This window comes from Oryzias latipes, chromosome 24 (assembly GCF_053564925.1).
Source record: "Oryzias latipes strain Hd-rR chromosome 24, Olatipes_Hd-rR_3.1".
NCBI lineage: Eukaryota > Metazoa > Chordata > Actinopteri > Beloniformes > Adrianichthyidae > Oryzias > Oryzias latipes.
Window position 1 is genome coordinate 2313939 of NC_136260.1, and position 26257 is coordinate 2340195.

The following is a 26257-nucleotide window of genomic DNA, read 5'->3' on the forward strand; positions in this document are numbered from 1 at the left end:
AAGTCGCCAGACATCAAAATGTCAATTAAATATCTTAATAGAAAATATTCATATACAATAAAAAAAGTCATTTAAAATACATATAAGTAATAAAAACATAGTGTGACACAGTGGGTGACAGATCGGACAAGGAGGGGCAGACGATTAATACAGTTCAACGTGGACATGTTTGTTGTGGTATGAACCGGTTTTCTAGGTGCTTTTTAAACAAAGTGTATGTGGTGAGGTCTGTAATTACATGAGGAACTCTTGTGGTGCTGTGATGGAGAAGGCGCTCAGGCTGAAGGCACTTCTCCACAGAGGAACTATACAGTCTTGACGAACCGACCCTCATGTCTCTTTGGGAAAGGATCTCATTTTAACAAACTGACTGAGTGGAGGGGATGACAGACCATTGATGCTTTTATAAAACTGGCATAGTTTTGTATACTTAAGGATGTTCTTCCAGCTTAACAGTTTGTTTTTGTAAAATGTCACAGTGATGATGTCTTAATGGATTTTTACCTAGGATGTTATTGTTTGTAAAGTGACTCCAGAGGTTTTAATGCTGATTCGTTTGTCTGTGACCAGGTAGTGAGACAGTATGTCATGTGTGATAAGATGAACCCAAAAATAGCATGCATGAACATTGTAGCAGCTTATAGTGACAAATTTGCAAACATCAAAGTCCATGGTGATTCCTGTCTAATCTCATCTGTCAGTCTGTCCATCACCACTGCAAACAGGAAGTAGCTCAGAGCTGATCCCTATTGTAATCCCACCCCCACCTTGAACTCCTCTGTCACCCCTAAAGCACACCCCACCACTGTCCTACAGCCCTCATACATGTCCTGCACTGCTCTAACATACTTTTCTGTCACTCCAGACTTAATTCCACAGTTCCTCTCTGCTTTCTCCAGATCTACAAAGACACAGTGTAGCTCTCTGACCTTCTCTGACCTTCTCTATCAACATCCTCACAGAAACTATTGCATCTGTAGGGCTCTTTCTTAGCATGAAACTATACTGCTGTTCACAAATGTTCACTTTCTGTTGTGGAAGTAAACACGGCTTTCACCGCTCATCGTCACAACGTTGGCCTTTTTTCAGAGCGTTGTACTCATCACTCTGATCCATCAGGTTTCTGAACTAGGATCTATTGCTGGGAGGTTCTGCAGAACTTTGGCCCGCTTTGCAAACAGCATTTTGGCTGATGCTCCGTGCATTAGCTGCTGTGAAGCTGCACTGTTTGACTTGTTCTTATATGAGCTGCTGCAACGCACAGCAATCCACGTTTTTGTATGATACTGGCAGCAACATGGCACATAGTTTCAGTTCAGTTCCCATCCTAAGTAAAAGCTAAGAAGTTCATGTCCCATAACAACAAAACAAGCTGCTTCTCACTGAGATCTTGTAGTTTTGTGAGTGTAGAGCTGTTCAAAAAAGGCTCAGTGTGCATATTTATGATTGATCATCATCAGAAAACATTAATTCATGATTTTAGTAAACAGTAACGTAAATCACACACAGATATGTAGTGCTCATTGATTCTAATCACCCTTTTCCCCTATTTGATGCCCGGTTTAAACTGCAGCTGATCGTCATCAACACGTCTACATGCCTAAATGCATTAAGTTGCTGCCATGTGATTGGCTGATTAGAAATTTTGTGTTAATTTGCCTAATAAAGTGGCCAATGATTGTATGTTCGTTTGTAATTTTGTGTTTACACAATGACATCACAATGATTTTTTGGAGGTTATACTTAGGTTATAACTTCTATGAATGATGAGTGGGACCACTGTACTTTCAAAGCTGTACATTTTGATGGCAGTTTCAAAAATGTTTAGTTAAAACTGTGTTTCATTCTCATTTTAGGGGCAGAAATATGACTGCACACTATACACAAGCAGACACAAGATAATGTCACATAAAAAGAAAAAAATTACAGTACATAAATAAACCAATAGTTTACTATAGTACAGGAACAGGAATTTAAACTATAGTATTCATATAAGTTCTAGTATTTAAAAGCATTTAGATTTTCTGACTCACTAACTGAGTTCCGTAGCATGTTGTTTATTTCACACATAAATACATGCAAAAATGGTTCAGTGATATATTTTTTGCTTCTATGAACTTTTTGCTAAATGAAAATTAGATTCAAAATATAAAGCCATGTTTTTGCTATGTTAATAAAACCAAATATTCTTTGGAAGACTGTTTTTTGAGATTACTTTATGTATTTCAAGATATTTAGATAGATATAACTTTGCATACAGAATTTTATTTTTAGAAACTCTGATAGAAACAGAGCAGGTGATCATTCCTCACTACTTAGGCTACGTTCACACTGCAGGCTTAAACGACCCAATTCCGAGTTTTTTGCCCCTATGCGTCCTATATCTGATCTTTTCATGACAGTCTGAACGACACAGATCTGATCTTTTCAAATGCAACCCAGGCCACTTGGGTATGTGGTCCTGAATCCGATACGTATCCGATCTTTTCAAATGCGACCTCCGTCTGAACGGCCAGGCCACATGAATCCGACCCGTACGTCATCGATACGCTACAAACGTCATACTTCTGCGTTGAAGTAGGCGGGAATGAGAACATAAACATCAACCATGGCGGACGATGCTGCTGAGACCAGTCAGTGGAAGGGAAGCGAGGTCACCGATTGGATTAATATTTGGGTTGACAGCTATACTGTATTTAGGCCAAACTCAAGGGCTCTTATCGCAACCGGGCGGTTTTGAAAACATTTCCAGCAAAATGGCCGGGCGTGGTGTTAAACCTTTCCCCTTTCCGACCGTGGTCAGAAGCGCAGGGGACCGGACCCTTAGATTCTCCAGAGCGTCAACAGCATTTATTCTGGGGGGAGCATTCTTTTATTACCGTTCTCCTTCCTCCGTAATACACAACATGAATGCGCGCCCCCACAACCCCCGTCACTCCCTCCTGCGCTGCACGCGCTCTTTCCTCTCTCTTACACACACACATGCACGCGGCCCCACCACATACACGTCCCCATTCCACAACAGGGGGTCCAGACGATCCTGGCTCCAATGCCTTCTTAAAATGAGAAGATTGTAATTGTGCTGGCTCCTTTGTGAAAATGAATTTAATAATGCAAAAAGGGCTCCGCTGATGACAACAATGTTGTTGACATCCATTGTTAACGTTAGCTACTTCCGCAAACAACAGCGACGTTGTTCTCCGTTGAGTACCATTCTGCGCATACGGGTCACTACTGGGTCATCTCATGGTCACACAGGAGATCACAAAAGTTCACATTTAATTGGAAACGTGAACAGCCTTGTAAAAAAATTTAATATTTTCAAAAAATCGGAATTGAGCATTAAGCCCTGCAGTGTGAAAAGTAGCCTTAGATTTTTTTTGTAGAATTCCAGACTTCCAGGTATGAAGCATGATTTCTACCAACAACTCAAATAGAAAATGTTGTTTCCAACAACACACTTGGAACAACTAAGTGTTTCAAAAACAAGGCCAGAATATGTCTGCCACTAAAATGTTGGATTACAGATTCAGTTACTGTTACTCGTAGGATTTTTGTTTCAGTTTTTTAAATGATATGTTTATTTTGATGGTTGGTTTTTGTCTGTGTGTGAAGTTTGTGTGTTTTTGTGATTATGTGTCTTAGTGTGTTGGTTTAATAACGCTTTGTGTTTATTTTATGAATTTTCTGTCGTTTTTCTGACCGATAATTGTTTTTGTTTTGAACTGCTTTGTGTCAGTTTGTCTTTTTCTTATATGTAATAATCATTTTGTTATTGTTTATTGTGTTGTTTCTGTTTCATTTTTTGTTAATGTTATTCGTTCTTGATATAAATTACTGTTTTGCAGTTGTAGATTTGCATCGGTTTTAATCCATGTTGGTGGATTTGACATTTTAACCTAAGTACTCATCATTTAGATGATTAAACCTTTTTTTTTGGCTTCATAATTTTATTCTGAATTTGTTAACTTCTTTATTCTGCACGCATTTGTGTTTACTTTATGTGCATTTTTTTGTAAAGCACTCCAGCTGTCCTAAATATTTTTAGTCGGGGATAAATATTTAATCAGGGAGTAAAACCTGAGGAAAAAGTTTAGTTCATTACACACTGCAGTCCATGTCTTTCTGGTGCATGCTGGGGCAATCCCTCCCAGTGGACCTGAGGCCATAAAGAAGTCTAAATTCAATTCTAAGGTGCAGAACCTCAGCCTCTGTGTCTTCATATCATTACTGAACATGCTTGTTTCTTCATTCCTTCTGTCTCCCCATGCCTGGACTTGTTTGCTCTTTAAGAGACACGGCTAACTTATTTCTGACTCGATCCTCTGAATCCAGTTTTTACAAAGCTACAAGACGACACTTCTAAAAAGGCCTTCAGGAGAAATCTATTTGTGATCTTTAGTTTGTTGTAAACTCTTTTTGTTTGATCAAACAGGAAACTCCAGTTACTTATACTGTAATTCTTCTGTGAAGCATCATGGGTAATTTGGGTGACTTTGGACAGAAGCTTAAGAACAGAACTATTCTAGCAAATGTTTTTGTAAAAGGATGTTTCCTCTAAGTTTTAAGACAACTGGGTTTGAATTCAGTTTATTTATTCAGTTGGAAAAAATTAAGGTATAAAAGAGAGAGGGTTTAAGTTTGGAATTAAGTACAAAAATACAGGTGGAGAACTTGTCAGTGTTGCAACAGTGAGCAACAATTCAATTGTTGATATTTTCTGTACCTGCCTCTTTTTTTTGTCAGTGGCTGGAAGTAGTCTGTGTACTGAGACAGGTTTAGTATGGAGCTAGAAATAGGAGTTACGTTTTGTACTTGTGACTTTAGTTGTATACCTGTAGGTTATGACTTTTGTACTCAGAAGTTATGTGCTTGTACTTGTATCTTTTGTTTTATATGTATGTATGTATGTATGTATGTATGTATGTATGTATGTATGTATGTATGTATGTATGTATGTATGTATGTACGTATGTACGTATGTACGTATGTACTTACGTACGTACGTATATATACAGATAGATACATATATATACATATACGTATATATATATGTGTGTATATATTTGTATGTATATACACATTCGATGTTTGTTGTTTCACCCGGCGTGCAACCCCCCCCTCCAGCGTGTTCCACAGAGACAGTGCAACATATGGTAATCGTAGCAGCAAGTTGACAGGATAGTAGGGCCGCCCTAACGCAAATTTAATTAATTGGGTGGTTTTAGTCGTAGTTTTTTTTGGGGGGGGCGCTCATGTCCCCTATGAGATCGCCACTGCCACTGAAAATAACTGATGATAGTTATTTTACAAAACCAAAGAGAGCTGCAGCACATTGATGAAAGAGCCGCATGCGGTTGCCCACCCCTGGCCTAAGAGATACAGCCAGATGCCCATACCTGAAGCACTGGTAACTGTCAAACAAAGGCTCCTAGCGTTGGGCAGCCGCCTAAAGAGGTACATAAGAGACAATGAAGCCAGACGGATTAACAGGCTGTTCGTAACTCAACCTTTGAAAGTGTACGCTCAGTGGCAGGGTCAAAACAGCAGAGCAGACCCACCAAGGCTAGAAACTGAATAGTACTGGAAAAGTATATGGGAGGAAGAGACAGCACATAACAGCAATGCCCAGTGGCTGGTCTCTCTGAGAAAAGAACATAGCAACCTCCCTGAACAGAACCCAGTAACCATCACAGTGGCAGACATCCAAGAAAGAGTCTCAGGTATGAAAACCTGACATGATACATCCCTACTGCCTAAGGAAACTCACTGCACCCCATGAGCGCCTGGCAGCACAAATGAACCAGCTGCTAAGAGATGCGACTCACCCCAAATGTCTAACTGAAGAGCGAATGATCCTGATCCAGTAGGATCCCTCAGATCCTTCAAAGGGTGCAGTCCCATCCAACTACCGGCCAATAAGCTGTCTTTCCACAACAAGGAAGCTCATGTCAGGCATCATTGCAACCAAGATAATTAGGCACATGGATCAATACATGAGCAACACACAGAAAGGCATTAGTAGAGACTCCAGAGGAGCCAAACACCAACTCCTGGTTGACAGAACATTCGCTCAAGACTGCAGGTCACGACACACCAACCTGTGCACTGCCTGGATTGATTACAAGAAAGCCTATGACTCAATGCCACACACGTGGATCACCGAATGCTTGGAGCTGTACAACATCAACAGGACTCTGAGAGCCTTCATAGGAAACTCAACAGGCAACAAGGAAAAGCTGCAACAGCTAAATACATCCAACGAGTAAATCAAGTCTTGAGAAGCCAGCTCAATGACAAAAATAAGACCCGGTCAATAAACAGCCACGCACTGCCTGTTAACAGATACCCTGCAGGAATAATAAGATGGCCAAAGGAAGAGATACAGAGCATGGATGTTAACACACGAAAGCTTCTCACCATGCATGGAGGGTTCCATCCCGATTTCAGCACCCTGAGACTGTATGCTAGACGCAAGGAAGGAGGCCGAGGGCTAGTGGGTGTGGAAGCCACAATCCTGGATGAAACATCCAAGATGCATGAATACATCAAGCTCAAGGCCCCAACTGACAATGTGCTCAGTGAATGTCTCAGGCAATGGACAGCAGAGTGCTGGAGGACAGATCCTCATGGGAGGATAAACCCCTGCATGGGATGTACCACCGGACCATAACTGAAGTGGCTGATATCAAGAAGTCCTACCAATGGCTAGAAAGGCCTGGCCTACAGGACAGCACTGAAACACTCATCCTGGCAGCTCAGGAACAAGCCCTGAGCACCAGAGCGATACAGTAGAGACTCAGATATACTACATCAGACAAGACCCAAGGTGTAGGCTGTGCAAAGAGGCACCTGAAACAACCCAGCACATAACTGCAGGGTGTAAGAAACCTGGAGGGAAAGCATACATATAGTAAGATGGTGGCGCACGCGAGTGCAGCGTCTCTTAGCTCTCCAGCATGGCTTTTTGTTTTGTTGTTTGCATTTCATTTACTTTCGGAATTTTGCTACGCCGATTTTATCTACCACCGCCAATACCTGATAGACCTTGGTCTGAGACACACTCGGCCAGTAACAAAGAACTTTCAGCAGCGCCACAACATCCCAAAGGAAATAGCGAGGCTACTGGAATCTCTGTGGATGGTCAGCCCACCTGGCAAGCGGCGAAAATGGAGGAGATAGAGGAAGCAGAAGCGAGGGTGCCGGGCTGGCCCAGATACTAAGCTACATAAACAACCGCACAGACCCGCAATTCCAAGCCTCCTCCTCTTAAATGCGAGGTCCAATATAAACAAGATGGACAAACTGGAATTACAAACAGCCAAAAATAGCTTCACACGGAACTGCAGCCTGATTGTCTTCCCCGAATCATGGCTACAACCGTGCATACCTGCCGCCGCGATTGAGCTGGCGGGCCGGATGCTACATCGTCAGGACAGAGACCACAGCTCGGGTAAGAGCAGAGGAGGTGGGCTTTGTGTTTACGACGAGTGGTGGAGCAACAGCAGAGTCACTGAAAGACACTGTTCCTCAGACTTGGAGGCTCTAGCCATCTTATGCAGGCCCTTCTATCTCCTGAGGGAATTTACAGCTGTTCTAGTGCTAGCTGTTTACATACCACCAGATGCTAACACTAGCACGCTCTAAACCTCCTGCTAACTATCAACCAAGCACGTCTTAAAACAGTGCTCCCCAAATTCACACAGTATGTGAAGTTTACCACCAGAGGAGAAAACACTTAAGACCATGTTTACTCCAACATGTTTACTCCAACATCAAACATGCCTACAAAGTCATACCCTACCCCCACCTGGCTTGCTCAGATCACCTCTGCTTGTCCCTCACCATCACCTACACCTCCCTAAGAAGGCAAACAAAGACAATACTGATCTGGCCCGAAGCTGCCCTCCCACAACTGCAGGACTGCTTTTCAAACACACTCTGGGACACATTCTACAGCCAAAATCTATAAGATCACACGAACGCAGTCCTTACCTACATCAACAACTGCATAAGCAATGTGACCGTGTAAAAAATGATCAGAATATTCCATAACCAGAAACCATGGATGACCAGTGAAGTAAAATCCCTTCTAACAAAACTGAACACCGCCTTCAGATCAAGGGACACAGACTGGCTTCAATACAACGCAGCCAGATCCGCCCTAAAAAGAGGCATTAAGGAGGCCAAGATGGCCTACAAAAAGAGGATCAAAGACCACTTCACTGACAACAACCACAGGAAGATGTGGAAAGGAATAAACCACATCACAAAACAAAGGAGCAGCAACACAGTGCCCACTGGTGTGGATGCCTCTCTGGCAGGAGAGCTAAACCCCTTCTTTGCCAGGTTTGACACACAGAGGGCAACAGGCCCGACGGAATACCAGGCAAAGTACTTAGTGCATGCGCCGATCAATTAGCAGAGGTCTTCACCAAAATACTAAATCAGTCCTTGGAACAATGCAGCATCCCAGCCTGCCTCAAAACCTCCACCATAATTCCGGTTCCCAAAACGCCAGTAGCTGACAGTCTCAACGACTACAGGCCAGTTGCCCTCACTGCCTCACTTTTTGGATTTCAGCTCAGCCTTCAACAACATCATCCCAGACATCCATTTCAGAGAAACTGCTTCACCTGGGCCTTTCTTCCCCCATGTGAACATGGATTAAAGACTTTTTGTCAGAACGCTCAGTCTGTCAGATTTGGACCCCATATCTCCTCCACAATAACCCTCAACACAGGATCACCCCAAGGATGTGAACTGAGCCCACTCCTCTACATGCTCTACACATCTGACTGCACCTCGACCTAACCGAGCAACTCCATCATCAAATTCACTGATGACACCGCTGTGGTCGGGTTCAGCTCAGGGGAAAATGAGTCCCACTACAGGGATGAGGTCAGTAGACTGGGAAAGTGGTGTTCAGGAAACAACCTCCACCTGAACACATCAAAGACCAGAGAAGTAATCCTGGACTTCAGGAAGGGGAGAGTGGACCCACCCCCACTGCATATAAATGGGGTGAGCGTGGAGAGGGACCGGTCTATCCGCTACCTGGGTGTGCAGATCACTGAGGACCTCTCCTGGACTGCAAACACCACAGCGACAGTAGGGAAGGCCCAGCAGCGTCTCCACTTCCTGTGAATACTCAGGAGGAACAACCTGGAGAAAAAGCTGCTGGTGACCTTCACCATAGAGAGCATCCTGACGTACTGCATCACAGCCTGGTGTGCAGGATGCTCGGCCCCAGACAGGAAAGCGCTGCAGAGGGTGATCAACTCGGCCCAGAAAATCACTGGCTCCCTCCTGCCCAGCCTAGAGGACATTGCCAGCTCTCGCTACACAAGCAGAGCCAAACAAATCATCAAGGACTCCCATCATCCCAACCACTATTTGTTTCAACTGTGACCGTCAGGCTGTTGGTACAGAACACACAAAGCTCCCACCAATAGACTAAAAGACAGTTTTTTTTCCCCAGAGCTGTCAACGTCCTAAACAAAATGTGAACTTCAAAAATGTCACTTTGTCTATTTTATTTTGCTTAAGCAGCTGGAGAGCATCAGGAATTTTTGTTGTAACAAGCCTCTTGTGTACAGTGATATTAAAGGATTGTGATTCTGATACATGGAGCGCCACAATCAAGTGGCTGGAATAATATACAGGAACATGTGTGCAGAATATGAACTGGAAAGCCCAAGGTCAAAATGGGAAACACCTCTGAAGGTGGTAGAGAATGAGAGGGCAAAGATCCTGTGGGACTTCCAGATCCAGACTGATAGGATGGTAATGGAGAACCAACCAGACATTGTAGTGGTGGATAAAGAACAGAGGAAAGCCGTTGTGGTGGATGTGGCAGTACCAAGCGATGGGAACATCAGGAAGAAGGGACATGAGAAACTGGGACTCAGAGAAGAACTGGAGAAAGCTTGGAAAGTGAAGGTGACAGTGGTGCCTGTGGTAATTGGAGCACTCGGGGCAGTGACCCCCAAGCTGGAGGAGTGGCTACAACAGATACCTGGAAAGACCTCAGACCTCTCAGTCCAGAAAAGCGCAGTGCTACGAACCGCTAAGATACTGCAGGACCCTCAAGCTCCCAGGCCTCTGGTAGAGGACCCGAGCTTGGAGGAGAAACCACCCGCGGACGGTGACAGGGGCGGTTTTTATATATATATATATATATATACACACACACAGTGGGGCGAAAAAGTATTTAGCCAATATTCAGTATTTCGTCATAGGTATATTGTCTGGTTTTGAAAATAACAAAATGATTGTCGGAAATCAGACCCGATCACTTGACTGATGGCTTGATCGAAAATCGGATGTTGTTTCTTGATCAGGAGCGGACATTCAGTTTATTATTATTACCAGCGCTTTATATTTCAAGCCTATTATTTCTGACAAATACTTTATTGGAAGTCTGGATATCATAAACCGATCACCAAAATTTATTGCGGCACCAGTTTGATCAGGAGGTGCATTAGAAACAGTTCAGCTAAACCAGGGGTCAGCAACCTTTACAAATCAAAGATCCATTTGGATCAGTTTACCACAGAAATGAAAACACAGGGAGCTGCAACACCCTTTGGGAAACCCGGTGTTTCCAGTGAGGGGCATCATTTCACTCGTTTTTACACTTGGTGAAGAGATGTTCTCTTTTTTTTGTATCCTCTGTCATTTAATGGGTTCCGATAAGAACTATTTCCTGAGAGTCCTCAAAACTGGCAAATATGTCGTAATTTACCTGCAGTTAATCTGCTTCTCTGATAGATTTTTGTCAACGAACAACTTTTTTTCTCATCTCGATCAGGATGTTTTGGGACAAAAGCTGCGTATTTATTCTGGGATGTCTCACCATATTTGAGACTAAGTAATTCCTCATCATATGAATCATACTGGTATAGTTATTGAAAGCAAACAAATTTGCCCAGGTGCCATTAAACGTACTGTTTTCTTCAGGAACATCAATTTTCTCCAGATTCGTCATCGTAGTCCTATCTAAGTCGGAACTTTGTTGGGATAACACGCCGGCGGGAGTTGTGGCAGTGACGTCAGTCAATAGTCACATAGAACTTTACTTAGAATTTGTATACATTTAGATTCTATTTTTTTAACCTAATACTCAGCCCTTTACTTTTTTTTTATTTTTCATGAACCTTTCCTGTTTACTGCTTGCTGACCACAGTCGTCAGCACAAGGGAGCCACTCCAGGGACGAACAGCTCCCCTGGTTCTGACCTGCTACTGGTTCAGACCTGCTCACAGAAAAACAACAGCTGGTGGACGGACGACCCGGAGAGGTTCTGAATGATGAGGCTTTTAATCACTTCTCATTCCATCTCATTCAACATGTACTGTCTTTTAGAAGAACTTTCCATCCCATAAAAAAAATCTGGTTGGCGTTCACAGCCCCAGACACGCCCCCTTTGCGCGTTCACGCTGCTCTCTTCCTCCTGCCCGCTTGCACATCCCAACAGTGTTAAAGGCACAACAACAATCTTAGAACATGATAGTTATTTCAGAAAACCAGGACCAGGTTCTGAAAAAGAACCTGGTTCTGAAAAAGAACCTGGTCCTGGTTTTACTTGCTTCCAATTTTATTCCAGCTTCATCAGACCCGATCTGTAATGTTTGTTGGAGCAGGCAGGTGGGTAGAACATTCAGGGTAGGAATACTTAAGTGCTCTGGAGCACATTCTGGGTAATTACAGAAAGAAGAAGACACTGACGGACAAATGAGGAATAAAATGCTATAGGTTTCTAAATTTAAAGAACCTATTTGGTGCAGAAAGTAGTACTTATGCATTGTTTTGTTTTTTTTACTTTGTAAAGAGAAATAGATTGCAAGAAAAAAGTATCACTGTATTTTTGTTTGTTTAAGGGATTTTTCTGACTCACATTCCTGCACAGTAGGTGGCAGACATGCACCTTACACACCGAAAGAAGACGAGAACTGCCCTAAATCTTATTTTATCCGTAGGGAAATTGCACAGTTTAGCATAAAAAAGAATAGGAATGCATCTCACAGGGCAGTTTTTTAACAAAAGATCATGAAGTCAGGAGAGCGTCTTCAAACCGTCTGAAAACATTCATAGATGTTCATGCAGATTCATTCCTTTCTATCTGAAACTATAGAAACACTTATTGTTTGACTCTTTTTTTAATGAGTTCAACACGAAGTTTAAAACTTGTTCTGAGAATTTGGTTTCAATGGCGCAGAAGAACCAGAAAGATTAGTGTGAAGGGATTTCATGACAGGATAACAGAGAGCTGCAGCACAGGGATTAAAGAGCCGCATGCGCCTCCGGAGCCGCAGGTTGCCTAACCCTGACCTAAACTAAGCAAAGCTAGCAAGTGGTCATTGGTTCTTCCTGGCATGCCAAAGGTAAAAAATGTTCTGTAGGTTTTGTTTTGACCTTGTAGCCTGGAACTTGAAACTTGAAATTCCAGTTTTACAATTTGTGTTAGAAAAAATGAAAGCTAGAGGTACAAAACTAAAGTCCCAATTCTGGCTCCATAGTATAGCTGCTTCTTGTTAATGTGGCTTAAACATAGGCTTAATCTATGATGTTTTTGATATGAAATTGGAATATTAAAGATGGGACAAAGATGATTAGAATTTCTGGGATCCTAAATGTGCAGTTACAGCAAAGAGGCAGGAACCGGGGAAGAAACTTAATGCTGCTGTTGCAACACTTGCACAATTTCCAACTGCACATTAACGCAAATCTCTAGACATGGTCAAGACATTCTGCTGCAGTTCAAACTGAGCATCAGAGTGGGGAAGAACAATATAATTCAAGTGACTTTGAACGTGGCATGGTTGTTGGTGTCAGATGGGCTGGTCTGAGGATTTCAGAAACTGATGATCTATTGGGATTTTCACCCACAGCCATCTCTAGGGTTTACAAATGATGGTCAAAAAAGGAGACAATATCCAGTGAGCTGCAGTTCTGTGGACAGAAATGTCTTGTTGATGCCAGAGGTCAGAGGAGAATGACCAGACTGGGTCCAGCTTATAGAAAGACAACAGGAACTCAAATAACGCTGGTTACAACCAAGGTCTGCAGACGAGTATCTCTGAACGCACAACATGTTCAAATTTGTCACGGATGGACTACAGCAGCAGGAGACCACACCGGGTGCATCTCCTGTCAGCGAAGAACAGGAAACTGAGGCTACAATTCACACAGTCTCACCAAAACTGGACAATAGAAGATGGAAAAACGTTGTCTGGTCTGATGAGTCTCCATTTCTGCTGCAACATTCTAGTGTAGGATCAGAATTTTGCGTCAACAACATGAAAGCATGGATCCATCCTGCCTTGTATCAATAGTTTAGGCTGCTGGTGGTGGTTTTATGGTGTGGGGGATATTTTCTTGGCAGACTTTGCACCCCTTAGTACCAATTGAGCATGGTTGGAACACCACAGCCTGCCTGAGTATTGTTGCTGACCATGTCCATCCCTTCATGACCACTGTGTAGTCATCTTCTGATGCATAAGGCGCCATGTCATAAAACTTTTTAGACTGGTTTCTTAGAGATAATCAAGTGTAAATAAACTATATGTCCAAAAAAACAAGTAAACAAGAATAAATGTCAAATCCATTCACATTTTAGTTTCATAAAGTCCAGCCTTCTGCTGTTTTTAATAAATAACCCAAGGGGAGCATTCTTAGAACATTCTAGCACACTGTATGGTCACATGTCTTTGCTAAATTCAAAGTGTGTGTTGTCCGCTGAGATGCATTTGTTTGTTTTTAAGTTTTTGTAGAATACACCTACCATGCCTCAATCCAAATGGTATTTTCCAATTTTGATTAAAAATGATTTATCTCATTTTAAAATGATTTTGTAATCATGTTTGTAAATTCAATAAATAACTTTCAACAATTCAGGCAGATCGATGTGGTTGGATCATAGAAATGTAAACTGTTTCATCATTATACCTTTGATAAACACGTGTTCACTCTGTATCAAGCAATAAAGAAAGCTAGACACTAAGACAATAAACATTTTAAAATTAAAAGTACCATTTGGTTGATGGTAAAATTTGATAGAGGTCCTGACATGTTCATTGCAGAGGCTTTTGAAGACCATCTTTTCTACTGTCTTACTGTTGAGATAAACTGTGGAATAATGCATGTCCACCTAAGTTCAAGTGTCTGTTATTCTGGTTACCCAATGGCGTTTAGGCCAGGTCAATAATTTAGAACATTTAGGCTATGTGACCGGAACTTATTTAGCTGTTCATTATCACTTTTTTCTTAGACACCCTGTATGGAAGCGATTCTGTAGCCCAATTAAAAATCAAAGTCAAAACCAGAAATGCTTTTTCATTTTCATTTTCATGAAGCTGCATTTTTTGACTCAAAATTAAAATGAAAAAGCAATCCACCAAAATGCTTTTTCATTTTCTTCTTCAACACTGCTTATTCTGTCACTTAATTCAAATGATAATGAAAATGGTATTTGACACTTCATTTTCAAAAAGTTCTCTGGTAATGAATTTTGATAAATTCATTTAGAAATGTCTAATTTGACAATTAAAATGGATTAACAGAAAGGCTTTTTCATTTTCAAAATGTAGCTGCATCAAATGAATTAAAATTGAAATGAAAAATCAATACTTCAAAATGCTTTTTCATTTCTACTTAAAAACCGCTTATTCTGTGTCATAATTATAATGAAAATGCAAAGAGGGGATTGCATTTTCATTCCAACATCCACCCTGCGAACATTATTGCATTATTTAATTTGAATAAGCATTTCCAGCGGGGAAGCGGGACGACGACGTCAGCGCTGTCTCAGTGTGTCCGTCTGCTAAGAGACAGACATGCTAGGAGTCAGAATTGAGTATTCACCCGGACCATGCTATAAAATGACTTAAAGCAGCTTGAAGCTGTTTCTGTGATGCCAATTATATGTTCCAGTCTCCAATAAAATATTCTGATTAATGATGTCAAATGCAGCACTGAGGTCTAAAAGAACAGGAACAGGTCCAGTGTCTACACCATGAGGAGATCATTGTTCCCTTTAGCAGGACCTTTTCTATGCTATGATGTGCTCCAAATCCTCACTCAAAAATCCTCCTCAATCCTTAAAAATAGTGCTTAAAGTGTTGATATGCAACAGTTTTCTCAAGTTTTCTTTTTAATCCGTGTGGTCAGTGCTTTTTCTGTTGAAGAACGGAGCTGGAAGAAGCCCGTGTAGCAGTATGCTAACACGGGCTAACAACATTAGCTTTGGATGAACATAAACAGGCTGCAATCTGCATCTTGGCTGAACATAAATATGTGGGAATAACATCAGCTTTTATTTAGTGGGGACATGACTGGGAAACACAAATCCACGTGATTGTTTGAATGGTTTCTAAGGACTGAGCGACTTTTCTGCTTGAAGCTTACACCGCCCCAGAAGCGCTGTGTGTGCTAGCGGTCCGAGCTCTGCCAGGACACACACTTTTACCGGGACACCCTGTTCTCCTGAGTTCGGTAGCTCTTTCACGTAGAGCTGCGGGACGGATCACAGTCCCAAGTCTCCCACACGTAACGAAGCATCCTCCCTTCCCCTCAAACACAAAGCTGTAAGTCCGTCTGCTCTGCTCAGAGACACGGCCGCTCGGTCCACTGGTCCACTTGACTAATCAAGTGCGGGAGCGGACTACTTCTTTTCTATTTTGTTTGTTGTTGTTGTTTTTTTATTTGTTCAATTCATTTCACTTGTGCTGCATTGATGTTTAAATTGGATAATCGCGGATTAATTAGTTGGGAAATAAAATAAAGTAAAATAACGAATAATAATTATATAATAACGAAAAATTAACACACAACCCCCCCCCCCGACAATACCATCGTCCATCCCGATGGTTTACTGCAAACATCATCAACTGCAAATTTAAGGGACATCACCCAACCCTAACCAGGATACCTGGCAGGAGATCGATGATCCACTTTGTAGTCTTTTTAGGCGACCTTTGGTCAAATGTCTTGGATACTCAGGTACAGAGAGGGGCAGATCTGTCCACTGATCAGCCCCACCTGTGAGTTGGATCCTGAGACTTGAGGCACTCAGGGCAGACATAGATTGCTAGTGAGTTGGATGCTTGCGAAAGCTCTGAATTAACCTGTTGATCTTCATTCTAATACTTGCCTATGATCCATGAGCTCTGGGTCAGGACTGAAAGAATGATGTCCCAAATACAAGCGGCCAAAATTTACTTCCTCCATAGAGTGTCGGGGTGCTCCCTTAGGAATACAGTGAGAAGCTCCGTCACCCGGAAAGAGCTCGGAGTAGACCCACTGCTCCTCCACATCGATAGGACCCAGTTGAGTTAGCTCGGGCATCTGGTTTGAAAGCCTTCTGGACGCCTAGCTGGGAGGGTGTTCCAGGCTTGTCCCACTAGGCAGAGACCACAGAGAAGACCCAAGACACGGTGGAGAGACTATGTCTCCTTGCTGGCCTGGGAACGCTTCGGGGTCCCCCAGAGGAGCTGGAGGAAGTGGCCGGGGTGAGGGAAGTCTGGGCATCTTTGCTTAGACTGCTGTCCCCACGATTCGGTTCCCTCCGAGCGGAAGAAGATGGATGTTTGGATGGAGAATAGAGAATTCTCTTTAGACAGGAAATCAGATCCAAGAAACACATTAAAGATATATATTGGAATATATTACTGGTGCTAATTTAGAGAGCTCAAGAGGACAACTGTGTCATCAAGAAATAATGGTTTAGCAGTTGTGCAAGTTGTATTCCCTGAAAAAGGATGAGATACAGTATTAAGGAGGTTGTCCTGAATCCTTCCTCTAATGGAGATTGTTTTTTGTGTAGAAGATCCTGCAAACGTCACCTCTAGAGGATTTTCTTATGTATGGACAAACTATCTAGTCTAAGTGATGCACATGCATTTTGGACTTGTTCTTCTTAGGGTCTGGACTCGGATGCATCGCTTCTGCACAAGATCAAGAAGTCCTTAAAGGCCATCCACTCGTCTGGCATGGGTGAGTTTCTTCTGCCCACAGTCTGGTTGTGATTTGTTCTCCCTGTCACTGTGGGGGTGTGCTCACCTTGTCAGCAAAGGCTTCCTGGCTTGTGTCAGGGTGGACAAACATTCCTGTGGTGGTGCTTCCTGTTTCAACTTGCTGAAGGAGATTTTGCTAAACTAAACTAAACTGCTAAACTCTGCTAAACACACAAATTCATTAGTTCCTCTGTCACCTGTTCCAGATAAATCAACAGGCTTAGGATAGGTGAGTCTCAGATGGACAAACTACTGTTTTCTCTTGTCTCTCATTGGTAAGAACTTCAAAAGAAAGAAAAATGCATAAATTAAAAATTTTCCAGAGTCCCCCCCCCTTTTATATCAGTTACTAAGCCATCATTTATTTTAGCAGGTGGTGTTTTTATTGTATCACATTTAAAACCTGTTTTTTAAATTAATATATACTTCTTTTTCTACATCAAATTAATTTAAGTTATTTTCTATTATAATTTGATATTTTTATTACAGTATGAATATGGAATTCAAATCACTGTCATAACAAAGCCAAAATGTTACTATTTGTTTTTGAACCTTTCTTATGGATAAGGGTGGGGATTCCTCTGCCTGTTTAATTTGCTCCTCTATTTTTAACCTCATTACTCTTCATTAGAAAATTATAATTTTCAACCCACCCCCCAAACTTATAATTATTGTTTTTTCATACATACACTGACCAAAAATATAAACGCAACACTTTTGTTATTGCTCCCATTTTTTATGGTTGAAGTCAAAGATGTGAAACATTTTCCACATACACAAAATAACCAGTTCTCTGAAATATTGACACTCAGACAGCTGCTGAAACAATCGGTTTGCATAACCACAGAATTTCTGCACAAACTGTCAGAAACCGTCTCAGGGAAGCTCATCTGCATGCTCGTCGTCCTCATCGAGGTCTCGACCTCACTCCAGTTCGTCGTCGTAACCGACTTGAATGGGCAAATGCTCACATGCGATGGCGTCTGGCCCGTTGGAGAGGTGTTCTCTTCACAAATGAATCCCGGTTTACACTGTTCAGAGCAGATGGCAGACAGAGTGTGTAGCGTCGTGTGGGTGAGCGGTTTTCTTATGTCAATGTTGTGGATCGAGTAGCCCATGGTGGTGGTGGGGTTATGGTATGGGCAGGCATATGTTATGGGCGAAGAACACAGGTGCATTTCATTGATGGCATTTTGAATGCACAGAGATACCGTGACGAGATCCTGGGGCCCATTGTTGTGCCGTACATCCAACAACATCACTTCATGTTGCAGCATGATAATGCACGGCCCCATGTTGCAAGGATCTGTACACAATTCTTGGAAGCTGAAAACATCCCAGTTCTTGCATGGCCAGCATACTCACCGGACATGTCACCCATTGAGCATGTTTGGGATGCTCTGGATCGGTGTATACGACAGCGTGTTCCAGTTCCTGCCAATATCCAGCAACTCCGCACAGCCATTGAAGAAGAGTGGACCAACATTCCACAGGCCACAATAGACAACCTGATCAACTCTATGCCAAGGAGATGTGTCGCACTTCATGAGGCAAATGGTGGTCACACCAGAAAGTTACTGGTTGTCTGAGTCCCCTGACCCCCTCAATAAAACAAAACTGAAGATTTCAGAGTGGCCTTTGCTTGTGGCCAGTCTAAGGCACACCTGTGCAGTAATCATGCTGTCTAATCAGCATCTTGATATGGCACACCTGCAAGGTGGGATGGATTGTCTTGGCAAAGGAGAAGTGCTCACTATCACAGACTTAGACAGATTTGTGAACAATATTTCAGAGAACTGGTTATTTTGTGTATGTGGAAAATGTTTCACATCTTTGAGTTCATACCATAAAAAATGGGAGCAATAACAAAAGTGTTGCGTTTATATTTTTGGTCAGTGTATAAGCCGTTATTTGAAATGAAGTTCTATGAAAGAAAAATAAAGTAAAACTCTCCACACTATTTCACTTTGGCTGCACTGTAGGGTAGTGGTTGGCACGTTCTCACAGCGAGAGGGCCATGGTTCAAATCCAGGATGGGATCTCTCTGTGTAGAGTTCTTCTTGTGCATGTGGGGGTTTTATCTGGGAACTCCAGCTTTATCCCATATTATGAGTGTATGTAGTTCTGTGGTGTGTGTGCAATGGACTTCTCCGTTTAGGGGGTCCCACATTAAATTATCTGTCTCCATCTAACCCCTTCTCTGCATCCTTCTTGCTCACGCAAGCCCTCTCATGTCTGTGTGCTGTGTCAGCTCTGTTTTTAACTGAGGCAGATCAAAAAGTGCTCCGTGGCTCTGTGTCAAACTGAACAAGGCTGCATGGAATTCGGACATAGCCCATATCAAGTTATTTTTACCCATAATGCTCAATGATAGAGCCACAGCAGGCGCTGTTTTAACTGTAGTTCTGTCTGTGTTGCAGCCCACATTGAAAGCCAGGAGCAGTACTTCCAGTCCCTGGAGAAGTTTGGACAGCGCTTTCTCTCCAAAGATGATGATTGCGAGATAGGCTCAGCCTTCATCAAGTTTAACCTTCTGACCAAAGAGCTAACAGCGCTCTTCAAGAACCTGGTGAGAAGCTAGCAACACTCTGAATTGAACCCATACAGCTCTGAGGTTCAGCAATACGTTACCTTAACAAGACTTCCTGTGTGCAGGTGCAGAACATGAACAACATCATCTTCTTCCCTCTGGAAAGCCTTCTGAAGGGGGACCTTAAGGGAGTCAAGGGGGTTGGTGTTTGGAAGCTCTGCTTTATCAACCTTTCTATTACCATTTACTGTTCAGAGTCCTGTGTGGTGTGCATGTGTTTTCTCTTTTTGGACCATTCTCTGTCAACCCTGGAGATGGTTGTGGGTGAAAATCCCAGTAGTTCAGCAGTTTCTGAAATAATCAAACCAGCCCTTCTGGCATCAACAACCATGTTCAAAGTCACTTCAATCCCTTTTCTTCCCTGTTCTGATGCTCGCTTTGAGCTGCACCAGATCATCTGGACCATTTCTACATGTCTAAATGCATTGAGTTGCTTCCATGTTATTGGCTAATTGGTAATTTGCATTAATGAGCAGTCAGACTGAAATTTATATTAAAGAAAGGTGAACAATAACAAGTTGTTCACTACAACTGATCAAAACAACTCCCCCACCTTTTTGCCTGCCAATCTCACTGCTCCATCCTCCCTTTATTTGTGAGCAAGTCTCCGAAATGCTTTAAATTCTTCACTTTGGCCGGAAGCTCTCCACCCAGACAAGGGAAACCACTTTTTTCTGAAGTGCCAATGCTTTTGATTCGGAGATGCTTCATCTTAATCCAGCCACTTCACACTCGATTGCAAACTCCCAAAGTGTCATAGTTTCACCAAAGACATGGCTCATTGTTGTTCGATATCCCCACACCTTTCACCTGCTGTGGGGGTACCACAAGCCAGCCATACTCAGTTGGATTCTGTTTTTCAGCTTGAGAGCATGCCTTTTTCTGGTGACCACCACTGGGATGAGCATCCTGTCAGGAACCATAGACCATACAGTTACAGCTTTTAACAGCTGTGTTGGAATTAGATGTGGAGAACATTGTCCACTTTGAATCAATGTCTCCAGCCTCCCTCTGCACCTGATTGAAGCTCTACCAGGGTTGAAAGCTCTTCTGACAGTGGTTTCAGACACCTGTTCACGACAGACTCTTAGAATAAGTTTGGGCCTGTCGAGATGGTCTGGGACAGAGTCTCTCCTCTTTCAGCAAAAGCTCCACCCCTTTCTTCGCACAAGTGTCAAAGACACACAGCTGAAAGTCAGAGGATACAACTACCAAATCAGTCACTGACCACTGGCCTGGAGTGTCCTGGTACTCGGTGCACTGTTGTCCTTGAAGACAGTGTTTGTACTGGGAAAATAGGGAGGCTATTCCTTCCAACTACCAGTATATCTAGGAGTTTCACTCAATACTGCATGAGCATTGATGTTTCTTGAACCTCTCCCAGAGTGTCCAAGAAACCTGACCCACTGGTGTTGTGACAAGTACCAAACTATATGTGAGCAGAAGATTGCAGGCTCAATTCCCGATTTGCCCGACCATGCATTGAAGTCTTGTTGAGCAAAACACTGAACCCTAGATTCTACCATCAGTTTGTGAATGGGTACAATTGGGACTGTAAAGTGCTTTGGGCCTTCTAACAAGGTATAAGGCCTATGTAGTAAATGGCAAAACTATACGCCTTTTACAATTTTTAGCACCAGCAAACTGGTCCCTTATATTTACCTTGTTGATCTTCTTTTTCCTTCAGGACCTCAGGAAGTCCTTTGACAAGGCCTGGAAGGATTATGAAACCAAACTGTAAGCATGACATTCAAAATATCAAAGATAACTGTTTCTGTTGTCTGTCGGTAAAGGAGAAGTGAGACCCGAGTGAAAGCAGGAAGGATTGAGATCACAGTGAGATTAGGGAACCCTCTTTACCCTAAACCAGGAGTCAGCAACGTTTATGACATGAAGTGCCAATTTAAAATGTTCTCCTTAACAACTGAATTTACAAACAACAGGTCGAAAAGCTTTTTTTAAAAATATTTTGGCATGAACAATATTGCACAAAGAAAATAAGTCAAAGTTTGATTATTATTGCAACTATGTTTGTTGAAACCAAAAGAAGTATTTGTAGTTTGTCGTACCTACAGCAAAAGGACAGTCAATATTTCTAAGAACTTCACAACTACTAACATAAAAAAATAAATGTATGCATGTGGTTTATTCATCTTTTGTTACATTAGACAGGGCCTGAGTATCTTCATGTAAGTTAATTCTGTGATGGTGCTTTTATTGCATGAAAAATTTAACGTTTTTAAATTGTTTGCAACTGCACAGCGTCATTATTCATTATCATTTTTTTCATTTGTGAGTTTTTCCTCCTCATCTTTTAATGGATCTGTGGTTGCACAGTTCTCAGGCACTAATGTAATACTGGTTGGAAACAGGGCATCCATACAAATTGGTTCTCTCATCCACTGAATTAAGGTGGGGAAATGACAAGAGGAAACCTACATAGTCAGCTTAGGTCAATGCCCGTGGTAGAGACAGATGACCCAATTCTACGTGACGAATGCCAGCTTCCTGGTATTAAAACTTCAATAAAACTCTTGTGAGTCGCATCAGGCTTGGCCAGATTGATCCAGCATCGTCCTTAAAAAACAAGTTCTTACAGCGTGTTCCAAAGTATCAGGCAAATGATACATTTTTTAAAATGATTTTTCTACATTCTTGATGCAAAAAAACAGAACACTTTTCAAGTCACTAACCATTAGAGTATATATTAAATGCTATTGAACAAACACATTTTTTTTTAATGAAAACCTTTAACCCATTCCACATTAGGACGCCCAATAGAGTTCTACAACATTTGATAGATTCTAAAGAACTAAAAATGGTTATTTGTTGAATTTCTTGCATTACGAGGTTATATTTACTGAAATCTAAATCTATTCCAATCAAACACATCTTCATAGAACCCCTCATTTTGTAGCAGCTTCACTATTGCTACCTATAGAAAGCACTTTTTGTAGCACTGAAGAAGGTGATCAGTCAGAAACTCAACCTACTTTTCAGAGGGTTATTTTTATTTGTCTGCCCATGATTCAGGCCCAAAACATGACTCTACCACCTCCATGCTGACATTGCAGCCTTGTTGGGACGTGGTGGCCATCCACCAACCACCCATTTGCTCCATGCATCTGGATCATCCGGGGTTTCATCAGTGAACTGTTTGAAAATGAGTCTTCATGCATGTCGGGGTACACTGCAGCCGTTTCTGTTTGGGACTGTTGTTTAGGGGTTAGAAGGTTTAGGTAGAACTGCAATCCTCTGGAGGATCCTCCACCTTGATGTTGGTGGGACTCCAGAGACTCCAGCAGCTTCAAACATGTGCTTGCTGCTTTGTAATGCTATTTCAGCAGCTGCTCTCTTAATCTGATGGATCTGTCTGGTAGAAACCTTCCTCATTCTGTCTTTATCTGCACCAACCCGTGTGTCTCTGAATCAGCCACTAATCTCTTCATAGTACGATGATCACGCTGAAGTTTCAGTCAAATATCAAAGGTTTTTATACCTAGTTTAAAGCATTTAACTACTTCATGCTTTTCAGCAGCAGAGATCCTTTTTCTTTCCCATATTACTTGAAAATGTTGGTCTGTTTACTAATGTGGAACGTCCTTCTTTAGTAGTTTTTCCTTTAATTGAACTCACCTGTCAAACTATTAATTAAAGATGTCTGAGATTAATGTCAGTGACCCAAAGACACCAGAGACACAATATCGTCCATGAGTTTAAATAAAAAACAAAGAATTGTATCTTTTTTATACTTAAATACAGTTTGCATAATAATTTGGAATGCACTGAAGATCATTCATGCAGAAAACCTGTCCTCCTTGAAAAGGTCTTGCTAGTTAATATAATAGACTTTGCCACCATTGAAAACCAGGAAATGACGGTACTATCGCTGGATGCTGAAAAAGCCTTTGACAGAGTAAATTGGAAGTTCCTTATTGCCGCCCTCCATAAGTTTGGTTTTGGAGAAGCATTCATCAATTGGATCAAAATATTATATCACAACCCCAATGCATCAGTTAGAAGTAATAAACAGACTTCAAACAGGTTTTTTCTTGGAAGAGGAACCAGACAGGGCTGCCCACTCTCTCTTTCTCTTTTTGCTATATTCATTGAGCCTTTAGCTGCAGCAATAAGACAGAATGAGAGCATTATAGGAATAAAAACCAAACACAGCCATCATAAAATTAGTCTTTATGCGGATGACATATTACTGTTTTTAAGGAATTTACATTCTCTAAATGAAACAGCAATGATCATAAATGAATTCTCCTCCATATCAGACTATTCCATTAATTGGAATAAGTCTGTTTTATTACCACTCAACAGGAATATGGAACAAAGACTCACAATTCCAGTTAAAACAGGAAATATCAAATATCTGGGTATCCACTTTTCCCCCAAACTATCAGAACTGGTGCAGCTAAACCACACCCCATTACTGAAAAGCATACAGGACGATCTAACATGCTGGACCAACCTGCCTCTGTCCCTTATGGGCAAGGTAGCCACGGTAAAAATGAAAATCTTACCCAAAGTTAATTATCTCTTCTCAATGATTCCCACACAATCGCCATTAAAATGGTTCAAAACATTAGACTCATCCATATCAAGCTTTCTATGGAACAACAAACCTGCAAGAATTAGTCTAAAAACTTTAAAATCTGCAAAAAGCTGTGGAGGATTAGAATTACCTAACTTTCACAATTACTTTCTTGCAAATAGATTGCATTACATCTTAAAATGGTTAAAAAATAATCCAGAAACCAACTCATGGTTAGACTTGGAACAGGCGTTATGTGGAAAGATCAACCTGTCACAGATACTATTTATTAGCCAAACAGTTAAAAAACAGGATTGTTTCAAAAGTATTAATATAAATGCCACCTTAACAGCCTGGTGGGAATTTCTCAAAATATCAAAATCATCAATTCAACCGTGCAAAATGACACCCATCTGGAACAACCAGGACATCCTTATTAACAAAGAAATGATTCACTTCCCAGCTTGGCAAGCAGGGGGCATAAAACAACTAGAGCACGTAATTATTGATAGAAGATTCATAACTCCCCAGGAACTTCAAGACAAACATGGAATAAATAACTTCTTGGAATATCAGCAACTTAAATCAAGTATTACTAAAAAGTATAAATTTAAAGACGACGATTTAAAGCTACCAGATGTAGTTACCACTCTGATTAATTTTTCAATGAATAGAACTCTCTCCAAAATATACAAACTTTTATGTAATTTAGATAACAATATTGCCCTTCCAACAAAAAATGGGATGCAGATTTGAGCATCAGCACAGATGAAAGCTTCTGGTCAGAACTCTGTCTAAACACCTTTAAACTGACAAAAAGTCCAAATCTGCAGCTAATCCATCTCAAAACTCTTCACAGAATTTACTACACTGGACAGAGGATGTTCAAGATGGGTCTCAGTAACTCAGATATTTGCGAGCACTGTGATAGTAATCTGACCGACAGCTGCATGCACGCAGTGTCGTTTTGCACTCCTGTCCAGGCTCTCTGGCAGCAGGTATGTGCCGATTTATCAGTCTGGCTTAAGGTTTCAATCGCGGTTTCACCGTCACTTTGTGTGCTTGGTGACATGAGTGCCATCGATATAGAAGAAGGATTAGCATCTATCATTTTCATAACTCTTTGTATTGCCAAAAAAACTATTTTAATAAATTGGAAAAACAAGAAAAATATAAACATAAGTCAACATAGAAATCTGCTGTTTGATCATATCAGCTTGGAAAAAATGTCAGCCCAAAGCTCAAGTAACTTTGAAAGAATTCAGTCTCTCTGGTCTCCTGTGGTTGACTCCATGACTTAAGGGGTGGGGGGCTTGGTCGTCGCTGCTCCTTGCCCTTCTGCCGTGGTTTGGGGTGGGGGTCGGGGCCTCCGGTGCCTGGCGGGGGCGGTGGGGGCTCCGTTGGTCGGGGGGTCGGGTCCGGTGCCTGGGTGGGGCGGGCTGGGGCGCTGCGTGGTCGTCTGGGCTTAGGTGTGGGGGTGCGTGGTGGGGGGGTGGGGTGGTGGTCTGGCTTGGCTCGGGGGGGGGGGTGGTCCCTTTGCCTGCGCTAGGGGGGGTTGGCGGGGGGCCCTGCTTGGGGGGGGGGGGGGGGGCAGCGGCGCCGGATGGGCTGCCCATCTGCACCTGGGGCTGGGATCGGCCCTTCCCTGGCTCTGGGACGGGACGGGACAACCTTCTCGGGGCCCCCGGTCGCTCTGGGTGTCATCCACTTCGGCTGCGGGGTCTGGGGTGGGGTGGGGGGCTTGTCGGCCCTGTCCTGTGGGGGGGCGTTCTGGGGGGGAGGGGGGGCCCATTATTGGTACGGGTCGGGGGGACTAACGGGTCGGGGTCTCCGCTGAGGCAATCAGTGGTTGCCTCGGCCGGTTGGCCTCCTCGGTCCCGTCAAGGCCTGACCAGAGCTCCTCTAGGGCCGGCGTCTGGGGGTGGGGGCCTGGGCTTGCTCCGGGGGGGGCGGCGCTCTCTGGCTCCTCTCTCTCTGTGTGGGGTGGGTGGTGCCGGGCCTGGGGTGTCGGCGCCTCTGGGGGTGGGGCCCCTGGGCTGGGTGGCCCTGGCCTCTTTGCTGGGGGGGGGCTGGGGGACAGCTGTTTGACCACCGGGGGACAGTCTACCAGCT

General features: G+C 42.6%; 1 protein-coding gene across 1 annotated transcript in view; it reads left to right on the forward strand.

Moving 5' to 3' along the window:
* The window catches only part of asap2b (ArfGAP with SH3 domain, ankyrin repeat and PH domain 2b), a 52330-nt gene that overhangs the window by 2402 nt on the left and 23671 nt on the right, over positions 1 to 26257 (forward strand). The window contains exons 2-5 of the mRNA XM_004084002.5: positions 16923 to 16995; positions 19436 to 19584; positions 19671 to 19745; positions 21293 to 21342. Of these exons, the coding sequence (XP_004084050.1) occupies positions 16923 to 16995; positions 19436 to 19584; positions 19671 to 19745; positions 21293 to 21342 (347 nt within the window). The remainder of the gene's footprint in view (positions 1 to 16922; positions 16996 to 19435; positions 19585 to 19670; positions 19746 to 21292; positions 21343 to 26257) is intronic.